This window comes from Epinephelus lanceolatus, chromosome 2, assembly GCF_041903045.1.
Source record: "Epinephelus lanceolatus isolate andai-2023 chromosome 2, ASM4190304v1, whole genome shotgun sequence".
Lineage (NCBI taxonomy): Eukaryota > Metazoa > Chordata > Actinopteri > Perciformes > Serranidae > Epinephelus > Epinephelus lanceolatus.
Genome location: NC_135735.1, coordinates 37779444 through 37793652, shown reverse-complemented (window position 1 = coordinate 37793652; position 14209 = coordinate 37779444). Strand labels below are relative to the sequence as shown.

The following is a 14209-nucleotide window of genomic DNA, read 5'->3' as shown; positions in this document are numbered from 1 at the left end:
ATCGAAATCATGACACCCCTAATGACTAATTTACATGCTAACATTAATGTAAAATACAGGCAGTGAGACAAAGACTGAGGAGTTTGGCTGTGAAGGTTTATTTCCAAGGAGCGCTTGAATGTGTGACACATCTTAATTGCGGCTGCCAAACTCGGAAGTAGGAGTTTACAAGGAACACTTGAAGGCGACGACGTATCCTCAGGTTATGACTGCACCCAACGTTTCCATCCTCAGGCTCTCTCTTTTATCTTTGCGTGTGTGTGTGTGTGTGCGTGTGTCACTGCAGTGGCTTTACCCCCAGAGAAGACAGACAGCTGCTGTGTGGAGGAGAAGATGCAGGAGAGGGACAGCCAATCTCCCGCAGGGCCACAGAAACAGCTCCAGTTTGAAGTGAGTGTCAACACCGAACAGGACGTTTATTACCTCCCCTCTGGATGAAACTAGGGCAATGGCAGGACACACACAAATACACACTCACTCACACACCGGATGATACTGATAGTTCAATGCTGTGCTGTTTTAGGAGTTGGAGTGCGCTGTGTCTGTGGAGGAGGATAATCGGCAGGAGTGGACCTTCACCCTCTACGACTTTGACAACAATGGCAAAGTCACCAGAGAGGTAAAGTCTTGGTTTACCTGGATGAATTAACCTTGATGCATGAATGAACATGAAAAAAGTAAACAGACAATAACTACCTGTCAACTGTCAACACCACATGGCATCTTAGTAGAAAGTGCTTTAAAAAGTTTGTGTAATAAGAGGCCTTTAAAACAGTAGATTGATGTCAGTTTTATTGCATCAACAAAATATGAATCAAACATTTCTGAATACACAGAGTTTAAGTGTTATAGGTCGACAGCTCTCAGCTACAACTCACTCTCCTTTTGTGTATGGGAATGAATCAGTAACTTCCCTGTTAAATTTTGCCCTACTCCAGTATCACCACACCCCGAAAAGAAAGTGAGAATGGAAGTTACAAGCCTCTAACCCAATCTCACTCCTAAGAACCAAATCCATGCGACATCTGTGCATTTCCGCTCCTGCGAGGTACCTTGTGGCTTGCGTCTGCCTGGTACAGATCTGAGAGAACATCCAGAAAGGCCCGTGTTTTTTGAGAACAACTTGAAACAGCGCAAAGAGACTGGAGCTGTCCTCTGTGCGGTTGGCTGTGCAGTTTTTTTGGCATTGCCTGTGGCTCCATGGCTCATGAGACGGCAGGCGTCGGCTTGGAGGGGGAAAAAAAAGCTTTCTTCTCCAGCTTTTTTTTTTTTTTTATCCCTTCACACAAATAAAAAAGAGAAGGAAACCAAAAATGACACAGGAAGCTTTTATTTTATTTCATTTTTATTTTTTATTTTTTTCATACAGCACGTCTATGTCTGAAACCAGTATGTGGAACCGGTCCCTAAAGAATTCATAGTAGTCCTTTTTCTTATGAGTCAGAGTATTGTAGTGAGTGAAAATCATGCTGTTGGAGTCTTTTTGTGGTGTAGGCTTAATTCTCCGCAGTTCTGTCAAAGGAGCTCTTGTGATGGAGCTTTTACCTTCGAAAGTGAAACACTAATGAGAATTGAGATACTGACTCGGTTCATTTTGCAGCCGTACCAGCTGACATTTTTAAAGGACAATTAGATTTTTGTTTTGCTATGAAAAAGATCCAGCACAGTTCCTAACACCCAAGAGGGAGTCATTATCTCAGTATGGTGCACAAAAACACTCATCAGTGCAAAAATATAGCCTCTAAACAGCCTCTAGAGACTGCAGTATTTTATGTGCAAATGAAGCAGTCCAAATATGGCCAGTTACCTTGTTCTGAAGTGAGCATGGTATCACTTTTTGCATGTGAATATGCACTCGCATGTGTTTTGGTTTATGTATATATGCTTTTGTGCATTTTTTTCAAAGGTGTTGTCTTCTATGCAGATGTAATTTCAGCCATTTAAAGAGACAGTTAACACAAAATCAAACATGCATATTCTTTCTCTTAACCTGTAGTGCTGTTAATCAATCTAGATTGTTTTGGTTTGAGTTGCAGAGTGTTGTAGATATTGGCCTTCTCACTCATATTCACACACACTTATGGTGCTCAAAGCACCAAAAAATACATTTGATAAACCCAGCAGAAATGTGTCTTTCCAGAAATCATGATCCAATTACTCAGATAATCCGACTTCCATTTATATATAAGTAAATATGCTGAACCCTTGCGATGGTTTCAGAGTTTGCAGTGACGTCAATTATGTTCCGCCTTGTTAGTTCACCGCACGGACAGTTTAACCTGGCAACAACTGCAGCCGGCTCAAACGTGACTGGTCAATATCATGCGGACTACAAACAGCCAACAACCCGAAACCAGGGCTCTTCCGCTCTTCTTCCGGAGGCAAGATCTCCAGGGTTTGCCTACAGACTCTACATTCACTGAATGTAGAGTCTGTATATAGAGACTAGTATTTCGATAGCTAGCTCAGTGCAGCTAGGTGAGCTAGCAGTAGATGCACACATCCTTCTGTGTGGTAATACGGTTGACAGGTGTAGTTCGTGAGAAAGAAAATAGTTCCAACATGAGACGGCTCACAGCAAGGTCTGTGAATTATCTTGAGTAACCGTATCATGATTTCTGGAAAGAGACATTGCTGTTGCTGTTGTTTTTTTTTTTTGTTTGTTTGTTTTTTTCACTTTGAGCACCATAAGCTGAGTGCTATCTAGTTTTATTACACTTGAGGGACATCTTTACAGAGGGTATCTCCAACACTTGATAACTCACACCAAAATAATCTAAACTGATGAATAGCGCTACAGGTAAGAGGAAAAAAATATGTATTTTCGATTTTGGGGTAAACTTTTCCTTTAAGCGATGTTGAGGAATTAAATGGAGAAAGTGCAGCACTCAAACAGCTGTAACACAACTCATATCAGGCCTGACATCTCAGTCAGCCTCTTCTGCTACCGCCAAGACGTTTCTTTTCATGAATTTATAACTTGTCTTTACACCCTGTCTGATCGTTTCAACTTGGAAAGCCGAACTAAAACAACTGACATCAGTGAGTTTCTCTGTTCACTGTTGTCTGAGTCACTTCTTTAAATTTCTAGCTAGCATGAAGCTTATGATACAGTTTTAATGCACAAAGCAACAGAATTTTGAATTCAAACCGTATAGCAATAAGAATAGTCTCCTGTGCTCCTTTTCTTTTGATTTCTGTAGTAAAATATGCACCACCTTCACCAAGAATCTGAAAGATTTTTTAATACGTGGTGATCAAATGATTCTCAGCTCCCTTAAATGGAAGCTATACATCAAAAAGCCCGGATCAAACTCACATCCACCTCTTCTGTCTTGCAGGATATCACCAGCCTGCTTCACACCATCTATGAGGTCGTGGACGCCTCTGTCAACCATTCTCCCAGCAGCAGCAAGACACTGAGGGTCAAGCTCTCGGTGGCTCCTGACTCCAGCCAGCGGTGGAGGAGTTGCACGCAGGGTGCAGCAGGTAAAGCTCGCATTAACGCAGCGGGCAGGGGCGGGGTAGAGGAGAGGGCGTTTTGGGGTCCCCCTTGTGTTGCCTGCTGTCAGCTCACCCAGAGATGTGTTTGTTGTCGTGCAGAAAGGCGGCTGCTTCAGGCCTGTCAGAGCTTTGTTCCTCGCAGTCTCGGCGTCGCTCCATCTCTCCCACTCAATGGGGTTCATTTTTAATGATGGGGGGAGTGACAGAGCTAAGAGAGGGCCCCCTCCCTCAGCGCCTTCAAATACTCTGAAAGAAACCTTAAGAGATGTGCCGAGTCCTTTTGATAACCACAGCCATTTTTCTTTTCTCCAAAGTTCCCTTTTTTCCCCTCTTCTCCCCCTCTCTTCCTCCCCCCCTTTCTCAGAGCTGCCGGGAAAATATAGCTACGTTCAACTTAACTTTTCTCACTGACGACTTGGTAAACAAGTAGTCAGGGAAAAATATCTCAAAAAGTATATATTCCTGTGTGTTTGCGTCCTATTGTTTCGGCTATAAATATCCGTCAAGAGATTCAAACAGAGCAAGCTTTGAAAATATCGCCGGTTGCCTTCATGCTAATTTGAAACTGCATCAGATCTCGCGTCCTTAATAAACAATTTCTGAAGTCTGAATGTTTTTTTTTTTCTTTCCGTGCCTTATAAGAGGCTGGGAGTTGAAAATAGAATAAATGAAGCATTGTTGTTTTTCCTTTTCTATAGATCTTCAAAGTGAAACCCCAAAACAAAGGTTGCTTTCTTCTAAGGCTTGTGTGACTGTTGTCATGTGTGTGTGTGTCTCTTTCTGCGTGTGTGTGTGCCTGTGTGGCTGCTCTGTGTAGCTCTCTTTGATAATAGCCTCCTGTCTTTCACACATACGCAGACATGTCCCACCCCAGAGAGAAAAATGACAAGTGCATAGAAGACCCCAAGAGTGCAGACAAGAAGACTCGTGCGCTGCTAAGGTAAACCCACCTCATCTGTTCACTTCAGTCTCTATTGTTGAAGCTTGTAGTGTGTACAAGAAGAAGAATATGAAGTTTATTATTATCATATTTTTTTATTATGTCACTGATTATAACATTCACTTTCTGAAAGAGAAAACATCCCCATTCAAAGTGACTGGGGGCAGTGGTTGTTTTAGGAAGGATTCACACTTGGGAGCTGCAGTCGTCCTCTACTCTTTAATTAGCCCAGCCCAAATTTACCTCCGCTGTACTAAAGAGAAGTTAATGGTGGAGGGGAGAGTCAGCCCTCTTACTGCGCTGTTCAAATACTCCCAGTTGAGGTTTAAACCTGTGATTTTCCAGTCACAATCTCACTTCTCTAACAATTACTGCACTACTGCCTGATCATAAGGAACACTTGTTTTACTTTCTCCAAACACTACCATACTGAACCTCTCTGGCCCAAACTGCTACCTAATGAGAGGTGCCGCTTGTGTCCACAGGCGCCACCACAGTGACCACCACACCCAGCCGGGCTGCCAGCGCCACTGTGTGGATGAGAACCTGGAACGCAGGAACCACTACTTGGACCTGGCAGGCATCGAAAACTACACATCCCGCTTCGGAGCCGGTGAGTGGACCGGGGCCAGGGGTTTAGACGGGGAGAGGGGAGGGAGAAACACAGAGCGTGGCCCTTTGAAGCTGCATCCAGGGGCCCTCATTACTGCGGCACCTGCTTGGAGCCATTAGGTGGAACTAGCAGCCCACTGAGCTCCTCGCCAGTACAAACATCTGGGCTAGGGGAAGCACAATACATCAAGTGTTCAAGGCTAAAGCCCATCAACAGAACAGGCTGTTGTGAAGTGAAATATTAGGTCTAATAAGCAGCAGCCTTGATCTGATGGTCAGTGATGACATGTGATTATTTTAATGTTGGTCCTGTTAGGAGAGTGCGAACAGAGATCTGTTGTATGTCACCTTGTGTCAGGGTTATCCGCATGAAGAAAGAACCTGAAGCAAAGCTGCCAGAATCTTATCATGGAGCTTTTTACTGGATCTTTAACAGTGAGCTGTTGGCACAATAATTTGCACATAATGGGTCATTTTTCTTCCCTTTTTCCGGGGCCTTGAGCAGCCTTGCAGTACATTTTTGACAAGTCCAGTGGCTGAATTGTTGTTGTTTCTCCGCAACCTTGAAGTTTGTCATTAATTCTGCTTGCTTAGTTAAATAAATTAATACCTGAGTCTGTCTCCCCACAGCCCCCACCACAGAGCCAACGAAGGCAGAGCCTCAGACCCGCTCATCCAATCAGACTCGTTCTCGCTCCCATGAACCAGAAAATGGCCACTCCCATTCCCACCATCGCCGCTTGCAGACTGTCGTGGACACTGTTGCTCCAGACAGCCTCCAACCTGCTCGTACGCGAGGAGCCCAGGACTCAGGGAAACACGCCCTCCGTTCTCCTAAGACCCACAGCCGCACGCCTCCTGCACAGATCAGCAGCAGAGTGATGAGAAGCCGAGGTGCCCCTCCTCCCCCGGCGCTACCCAGCCAAACCCCCCCTCACCAGTCCGCAGCCCCCTACCGTAAGCACAAGCAGCGGTCCAAGGAGAGCCAGGGCTACAGGGCCTTAGGCTCTCTGGCTCCAGGACCAGTGGTGGAGAAGGAGCAGGTGAGGGACCTGCCCAGCGTGCTGTTGTACGAAGGGGGGCTGGGGCAAATGGTGCAGCGGCATGAGCATCACCACCACCATGAACACCACCACCACTACCACCACTTTTACCAGTCCTGAATTTCCACCCTGTCGGGGACTCAGCTCAGCACTCCTGCAGCACCGCAGAACTCAGACCCTTCCTCCTCAACCACCAGGCCACCCTACATTGTGCAGTACTGCAGTGCCTTTGTAATGGACACAGGACATGGGCAGGAGGGGAGGATCATGGAATGGGGTATCCCAGTGCTGAGAGGTTATTAATCAGTGTTATAAAGAGGTTGGTCAGACAAACAAAAGCTCGGGTATGCAGCAGGACAGTGTGTCAGGGCCACAGCAGGACCAGGACTGAGGATCACAGCTAAGGCTGGAGAGGAGGCACAGAGGGACGATTTGATAAGGTCCTCTTGCCATCGACCCTGTAATCCTCTACCTGATGAACTCTAAGGCTCCGAATCAGCACCACAACCCTTCCAGACCACTAAGCCAAAAGGTTTTTAAGGAAAAGGAGGGATGAGAGGAAGAAAGACTGTGATGTAAAGATGAAAATATATGAAGGAATATAGTTGATAGCAGAGCAGGGCATAGTATGTGTGTGTGTGTGTGTGCGCGCGCGTGTGTCTGTGTAAAACAGCGTGTGAATGTGTGGGCGTAGCAAGAGCGTGTGCATATGCGAGTGTCACGACACTGGTGTCTGTTGAAAACCACTTGAAGTGCGCTCCTGGGTGCGTGAGTATTTAAAGCAGGCTGTCAGGCAGGTTTTTGAAGATGAAAATGAAGATTCTGATTCAAGCACGCAATGCCCCGTAAGCAAAAATGGGTTGGAAAATGTCGACATGTTATAAAGTTAAAAAGAACAGAGATCCCAAATCCGCTGCTACCTCTAATTTTATCCTAATTGTTGTTGTGATGGTGACTTTGACTGAGCGTTCAGAGGTTATTTTCAAATTATTTCGAAACTTTTTTGAAAGAAGAAAAATCGTGTCATAATCCGCAGTACTGAAGTGTCAAAAGCTCCTTACTTTTATTAACTAACATTTGCTGTACATAAGGTATATATTGTTATCAATTTTATAAGCTTTATTGATAATGTGATATCTTTGTATTCACTATCTGAAGCTTTTTATGTTTGTTTTCCTTCACAACCACATTTTATAAGACCACTAGGAGCCTCATTTTGACTAGAAAAAGTCAGTCTCACACTCTGTTTCTGCCTCAGTTTCAACTTTCTCACCATGTCATCAGATATGGAAGTGTGATCTGGTAATGATGCCTGATTGACTAAAATCCCAACTCTCAACAGTGCTGTTCAGGAACTCCACCTCACGACACATACAAGTGCTTTATAGAACGCATGCTTGACTGACCTACACTCTGATATCATGGAAACAGAAAGAACAAGGAATTGTTTTGAGATTCATGGCTGTAGTGTATTAAACACATCAAATTAAGGTCATTTTTAAAATTTAAAGGTCCAGTGTGTCAAATGGACTTAGGTGGATACATTGACAGAAATACAGTGTAATTAAACAAGTGTATTTTTTTGTGTAGAATGACCTGAAAATAAGAATCTGCCGTTGAGAACGAGCTGTCTACATCTAGAGATTGCCATGTTGGCCACCATGTTTCTACAGCAGCCCAGAACAGACAAACCAAACACCAGCTCCAAATAGAGCCATTTGTGTTTTTGCGTTAGCCACCATAGTGAGAAACCCATTTGCGACAAGCAGCATCGGAAAAACCTCCTTTTTTTGACGTGAAACTGCTTTATACAGTGTCTTCACTGATTTTTTTTATTTTTTATCACCAGGTGTGTTTGTTTTGGAGAAGAAGAGACCTCTGTGCGTAATTTGGCTCCTGGTGAAAACCCTCTGAACATCTAAATCTTAAGTTATCAGAGAAAAAAAGACACCACGTCTCATTTACCAAACAGCATTGGAGAAACACAGACTTGTAATGTAAAACTGCTTTATTTAGTGTTTTTAATGACTTAAATCACCGGGTCCATTTGTTTTGGAAAGGAGGAGACCTCTGCGGATAATTTGGCTCCCGGTGAAAATCTCCTGAACATTTGGATCATAAAAAAGGTGAGCACACAATAGCATGTGGTGGGCGAGCCGCCTGTCTCTGACATGTGAAGCAGTGTCAGAAAAAGATTAATTTATAACATGAAACTGTTTTATTCAGTGTTTTTACTGGTTTTAATCACCTGGTCCACTTGTTCTTGCAAGGAAGAGACCTCTGCAGATAATTTGGCTCCTAGTAAAAACCTTCTGAACAATGAACACTGGAGGTATTCTAACCTAAAGTTTCAGCTGGTTGCAGTCTGCGAACCTCAACGCTAGATTCCTCTAAATCCCCCCTAAATCTAACACACTGGACTAGTGTGTGAGTTTTGCATAAAGATGAATCAGACGTTAAAAAACCTGGAGAAATTACAGCAAATGTCATATTTTTTTTTATCCTGTCTGACCAAAAAGCAGTTGACCTTTAAGGCCAGTCAGATGGTTTGTAACAAAAGCTCTCTTTTTATTTGAATATCCAAAATGTCAGCCGTAAAATCACATGTCCTCAGTCCCATGATACTCTTTAAAACCAAGCAAGAGACGGTGTCATCCTGACAATTGTGCAACAGAACTCTCCGGTCCTGGCTCAGGCCTCCTGGCACATTTGCATAACTAGAAACAAAGTCCCATCCAGCCAGTTAAAGGTTGGTGTATTCATCCATCAGTATGAGGTTTGGCCTTTAAAGGTTTTTGTTATTTATGCAGGAAAATATTTTGCTGAGCATGCATGTCATTTTTCATCCCCGCCCTGTTTCAGATCCAAGCAGTTACACACACTGACACCTGGGAGTTGCCCAAGCACAGCGGATTTCATGTTGGACTTCCCGACTTTCAGGACTAGCACTTTCCCTAACTTGACGTTAGCAGCTCCGTCGTCCAGCCTTCGGCCTGGTCGCGGGTCACGCGGCTGCTCCTTCTGTTTACATGGCATCTTCCTGTCCCCCAGCTGTCAGCAGGTCTTTCACCGTGCCGCCATGTGGCCTCAGAGCTCAGCCAACTAGGCTCTGTTTGTGGTGCAGCGGGGCGAGGGCTCTTTCAGCTGTCTCATTCCTCTGGTGCTGGATAACACTGGGCCCGGCCCACAGGCTCCACTAGACCCATAACTCACCACTGCTGCTCTCCTGCCAGCACCAGGGACTGTGCTGTTCATCCTGTCCAGTGATGCTGTGCTGATGCTGCCATAAACATGCAGATGTTTATGCACTGAACTGAGAGCTGCAGATGTTGGGGTTCTCCAGGATAGTAGTTAATTGTTTTCTCCCAGGTGTTCCTGGTGAGTGTGTGTGCGTTTTCTTCCCAGCATCACGTTTACAAATGACCGGCATTTATGCATCCATAGTCTTTTGTTGGGACTTAAAAGCCGCGCTCAAGGGCAACCTCATACATACAGAGAAAACTAGATAATACAGGATTATGTTAACCGGACCCCAGGGCCCATGACTGTTCAGACTATATCCACTATGTTTTATCACGTTAGTCCTCCATGAGCGTGTACATGTGATGAGCAAGAATGCAGTGTATGCCAGTCTTGCTCTCAGTCCTGCGGTGTCCTCCCACAGCTGCAGGCCGTCCTTTAGCAGAGGCACCAGCCAGACGGGTCATCCCACGGGACCCGGCGGTGGAAACGGCGTCACTCCCTCCCGAGAGGGATCACAGCTGCACTCCATACCTCAGCTTCCTCACCTCACACTGCTTTTCCTGGACAACAAGTCCTTGCTACTGGAGCCCCTCACACAACTGTAACTCCTTTGTCAATGGTCTCAACCTCACCCGAAACGGCGCTGATACCAGCGTGACTCTCCAAATATAAGTAGTGTGGAATTGGTCGCCTGGTTGTGTGAACGGACAGCTTGCAGGCGACCGTTCGTCCTGCAGGGTGGTCTGATTCGACACGGTGAACGAGGGCTTCTGAAGGAATTTTGGGTGAAAGGCTCGGTCAGACCCACAGCCAGGTTGCAATTTATAAACTTCTTTTACCCGGAGAGAGTTTTACTGAACAGACAGAACTCCTTTCTTTAATGCCCTGCTTTCCATTCGTACAATTACCTGAAGGCATATCAGAAAGGAGCCCACTACAAACACACTTTCATTCTGCTGACTTCAAAGCATCAGCAGTGGAGCGACTGGGGGTGATATGCCTTGCTCAAGAGAACCTCTACAGCATTTGTTGAGAGTTGGGAACGGAGTTTCTTTTCAGTTTTGTCACACAGACCTTACCAGACGCTCCGGGGAATAAACTTACTTTTGAAACCTTTCTGACCTTTAGGGTACAACTGTCGAACTCCCTCTTCTGTCTTTTATCACACAGTGGTAATATATCTATATTTGGGGATCAGAATAATATTAAGCTTTTCAGTCATCAGCTATCCCTGTAAATCTACCAGTTTTTCAGTATTATTCCTTTTATTTCAAATGATCAAAGCTTATTTTCAGAACAAGCATTTGCAAACCATGTCACACAAACTCCCACATCCACTGTCTTCTTTCCTGTTGTATAGAATGTTCAGTATTCGGAGCCACTCCTCCATGTTAATACAGTATGTATTGCACCACTAATTTGCTTTGTAAGATCCATGTATCAACATTGTTTAAAGAGCTGATGTATATAGTGGACTGCAGAAAGGATAAACCAGCATCATGTAGAAAGAATATAAGGCGTATTTATAATAATTAAAAAACTGTTAAGCTATCTCACTTGCCTACTGTCAGCTAGTACTCCAATATCCGCCACGCCGATCCCACTTAGCAGGGAGGAGTAATTATCTGTCTATAACACAAGCTCTCTCTCTCTCTCTCTCTCTCTCTCTCTCTCTCTCTCTCTCTCTCTCTCTCTCTCTCTCTCTCTCTCTCTCTCCACACGCAGACACACTTTCACTTGGTGTTTGTTGTAAAAGAAAGTTGTTTAGCACTAGCTGTTTTTCCCCTCCCCCTCCCTCCTGATGTTTTTCATGACTTTGTTTAGTTTATATAGATTGTATTTGATTAATTGCTTTATTTATTTGATAGCAGATCTGTGCCAAGGGAAAATACCCTTTTATTAAAGTATGAAACTGTTCCTTATAAACACAGTGACTTTTTGGCTCATTTCATTTTATTCCTGTGGACTCTCAAAGGTCAACATTATGTGACAACATTTAGTACAAATATCGAATAGGATAAAATAATGAAGTGATTGCATTTTATATCTAAATTGTCAAAGGTCAGTTTTAGTCTAACATTAAATTTTTTTAAAAAAACCCCACACACTTCTTTAGCCGTTATTAAACACTGTAACTCAGGAATAGGAGACATTTGGTCAGATGCTTAAGTGACCTATGGCTAAGTCCCGCCCTCAAACGCAATGAGCCAATCACAGTGCGTATACCCATTCCCATACACTTGGACATTCTCTGCCTGGACGTTCATTGAAATGCATTACAGAAAGTCAGTTTTGTTCGGTTTTATGAGCTTTTTCGGAGATTTGAAGTTTAAAAACGGTCAAACGCACTCTTAGTAAAGATGGTAAAAAGGCTGTTATCCTTTTCTCATATTATGAGCCAAAAACCTGAACTTCAGTGGCACTTTAACTTGTTGTCTTTGATGGCGACGGCAACGAGATGCGGTTCACAAGTGTACACTGTAACCTGTAAATTTTGGCCTGTAATTTAAACTTTTCATCGACCATCTCAACAATAAAATGATGAATATATCCCTCCAATGCATAGTTTAGGCCATTTTGCTTACTTCTCAATGACATCTGATTGTTATGTCCCCAAAAATCATCAATTGCCTCCTGCGAAATGCTGTGTACTGTGACACCTGCCATAACGCAAGTCACTGAATGTTGATAGTTTGTCCAAGTGAGTACATTGCCCATCTTAAAAACTGTGTACAGCACTGATTGTATAAATCTCCAGGGCTGCCTGGTTGCAAAAAAAGAAGAAAGAAAATACACTAAATACCTTTTATCAAATTCCTTCAAAGTCTTCACTACAGATATTATATGAGTCGGAACAGACATTAATGTAAACTGCAAATTGACTGGTTGGCAGAGGCATAAAACTGTGAGGCGGTAATTCAAGCTTTCTTCTTTATCTGCTCTGAAACCACTTCTAAGCCTCTTCAGGTAGTATTTACAAATTTCACAGGCACATGGAGTCTGTCCAGTTGAAGACCTTCACCTGTGAAAAGTAAAAGATCCTGTAAAATTCACCTAAATGTATCTATCCAGTGCCAGTGTTACTAATAACATGTTACTAGTTATTTCCTTTACCAATAATGAGTAGTGTAACATAAAATTTCAGATATAATATTACATTGACCCCAAAACTAAACAACTCCTTACAATGTTACTTTTGTTATCACATCACTACTGATTTACAACATCACATCAGGGGACTTATTATCGCAATTGTTGTGCTGTGCATGTACGCCACAAAGCAGCAAGCTAGTTTGGAAGATGGAAACACTCATCTTAGCGGTTGGAAATATTCCCATTACTTTGATTTTGTCGAGAGGAAAGATGACAAGAACACTGTTGCTGCAGTCAGTGGTACTTAAACTTTTTCCACTGCAAAAAACACATTGTAAAACACCTCGGCTTCTGCGACCGACAGCACAACATTAAGGATCCCTAGGAAATACATCCCACCAAAGGTGAGCCCTCCTCGGCTGCAACAGTTGGCATTAGCCCTGCACTGCTAAAACAACCAAAACTTGACTTTAATTGTGGACAGCTGCAGGCTACAAAGAAGTGATGAAGCTTGTGGCTAGATATGTTGTGGGTGAAATGTTGCTCCAGGCAACTACACCTAGCCCATGACCTGGATGGCTGAGAATCTTCAACATACTACACTTAGCCTGCCGGTGATTACCCTGACTTTCACACAGAGGCCTCTAGTTTCCCAGCGCGGCGGCAGGGTGGTGCAGGGAGGCACAGGGTGGCGAACCCCGCGCAGAGCTAGTTTTGAGCAGCGCAATCCAAGACGGGCTCAGTTTGGTAGTTTGGCAGACCGAGGTGCGCTGAACCTCACAGGCAGGTCTCCAGAATATCAGGCACATTAACGATGCAATAAATACCCAAAAAAAACACTATTCAATGCAACTATCTGCAATCAGCACATAAATGTATCTCTATATCGACTGTCCCGTCACATCTGATGTCAGATCAAAGGGGATTGGCACCGTTTGGCACGCGTAATGGAAACCCAACCTGATTTGATTAACACAGCTGCAAACTAATGAGTTCACATCCCTCTCAGCCAACCACAAACAGCCACAGCATCAGATAGGGAGTATATATTCAGCATCTGTCATCTTAGAAAAGTCAAAAGAAAAGAAACAGAGTGAGACTGCGAGAGAGAAAGAGAGAGTGCACACGCACGAGAGAAACGCTGTCAACAAATTGTAAGTTATGTTCAGTGTCTTAAGGGTTTACGTGCTTCATGTGATTGCCTATACAAATGTTAAAATGTTCTTGCTTAACGTGATCTACAAAGATGGAGTACATTATTGCGAGGAGGAGGAGGATTTACGCAGAGAGGGTGTACCGTCAAAGGACATCCTATTTGGGCATGACAGAGCTGGAATGCAGGTGGGCCACACGAATAATGACTGGAATACCGCTGTGTCTAATGTAACTGTCATTTCATCTCGTACTCTTTTTCATTACACAGGAACAAATTACATCTACCCCGCGAAGTGGTCCAAGTGGTGATGCGCATCGTGGCCTCTGATGCGCACCCAGGTGGCACCTGTGCTCAGAGAGCTTTTGTTTGGCCCTTCTTCTAACATCATTGAACTGTTTTTTGCACTGGGCAACGATTCTCAATGTATCCGGGCAACATTGATTTACAGTTGTGGTGACCTCTTCCCGGGCTACCTTTGCATCATCAGCCCGTGGAGGTCTGCTCGCAGTTCCGTATATTCGGACACTGCAAGCTTGGACCTCACGGACCAAAACACTCCTCCTGGGAGAAGTTTGGCCGTGTGACGCTGCTGCTCTCTTCTGCCATGGCGAATTGAGT

At 44.1% G+C, this 14209-nt stretch overlaps 1 protein-coding gene across 1 annotated transcript in view; it reads left to right on the top strand.

Moving 5' to 3' along the window:
• The window catches only part of nkd1 (NKD inhibitor of WNT signaling pathway 1), a 46836-nt gene extending 35565 nt beyond the window's left edge, over window positions 1-11271 (top strand). Inside the window, exons 5-10 of the mRNA XM_033630921.2 lie at window positions 287-390; window positions 524-619; window positions 3342-3489; window positions 4363-4444; window positions 4930-5057; window positions 5687-11271. Coding sequence (XP_033486812.1) covers window positions 287-390; window positions 524-619; window positions 3342-3489; window positions 4363-4444; window positions 4930-5057; window positions 5687-6219 — 1091 coding nt within the window. The 3' untranslated portion in view covers window positions 6220-11271. The remainder of the gene's footprint in view (window positions 1-286; window positions 391-523; window positions 620-3341; window positions 3490-4362; window positions 4445-4929; window positions 5058-5686) is intronic.
• The last annotated feature ends 2938 nt before the right edge of the window (window positions 11272-14209 follow it).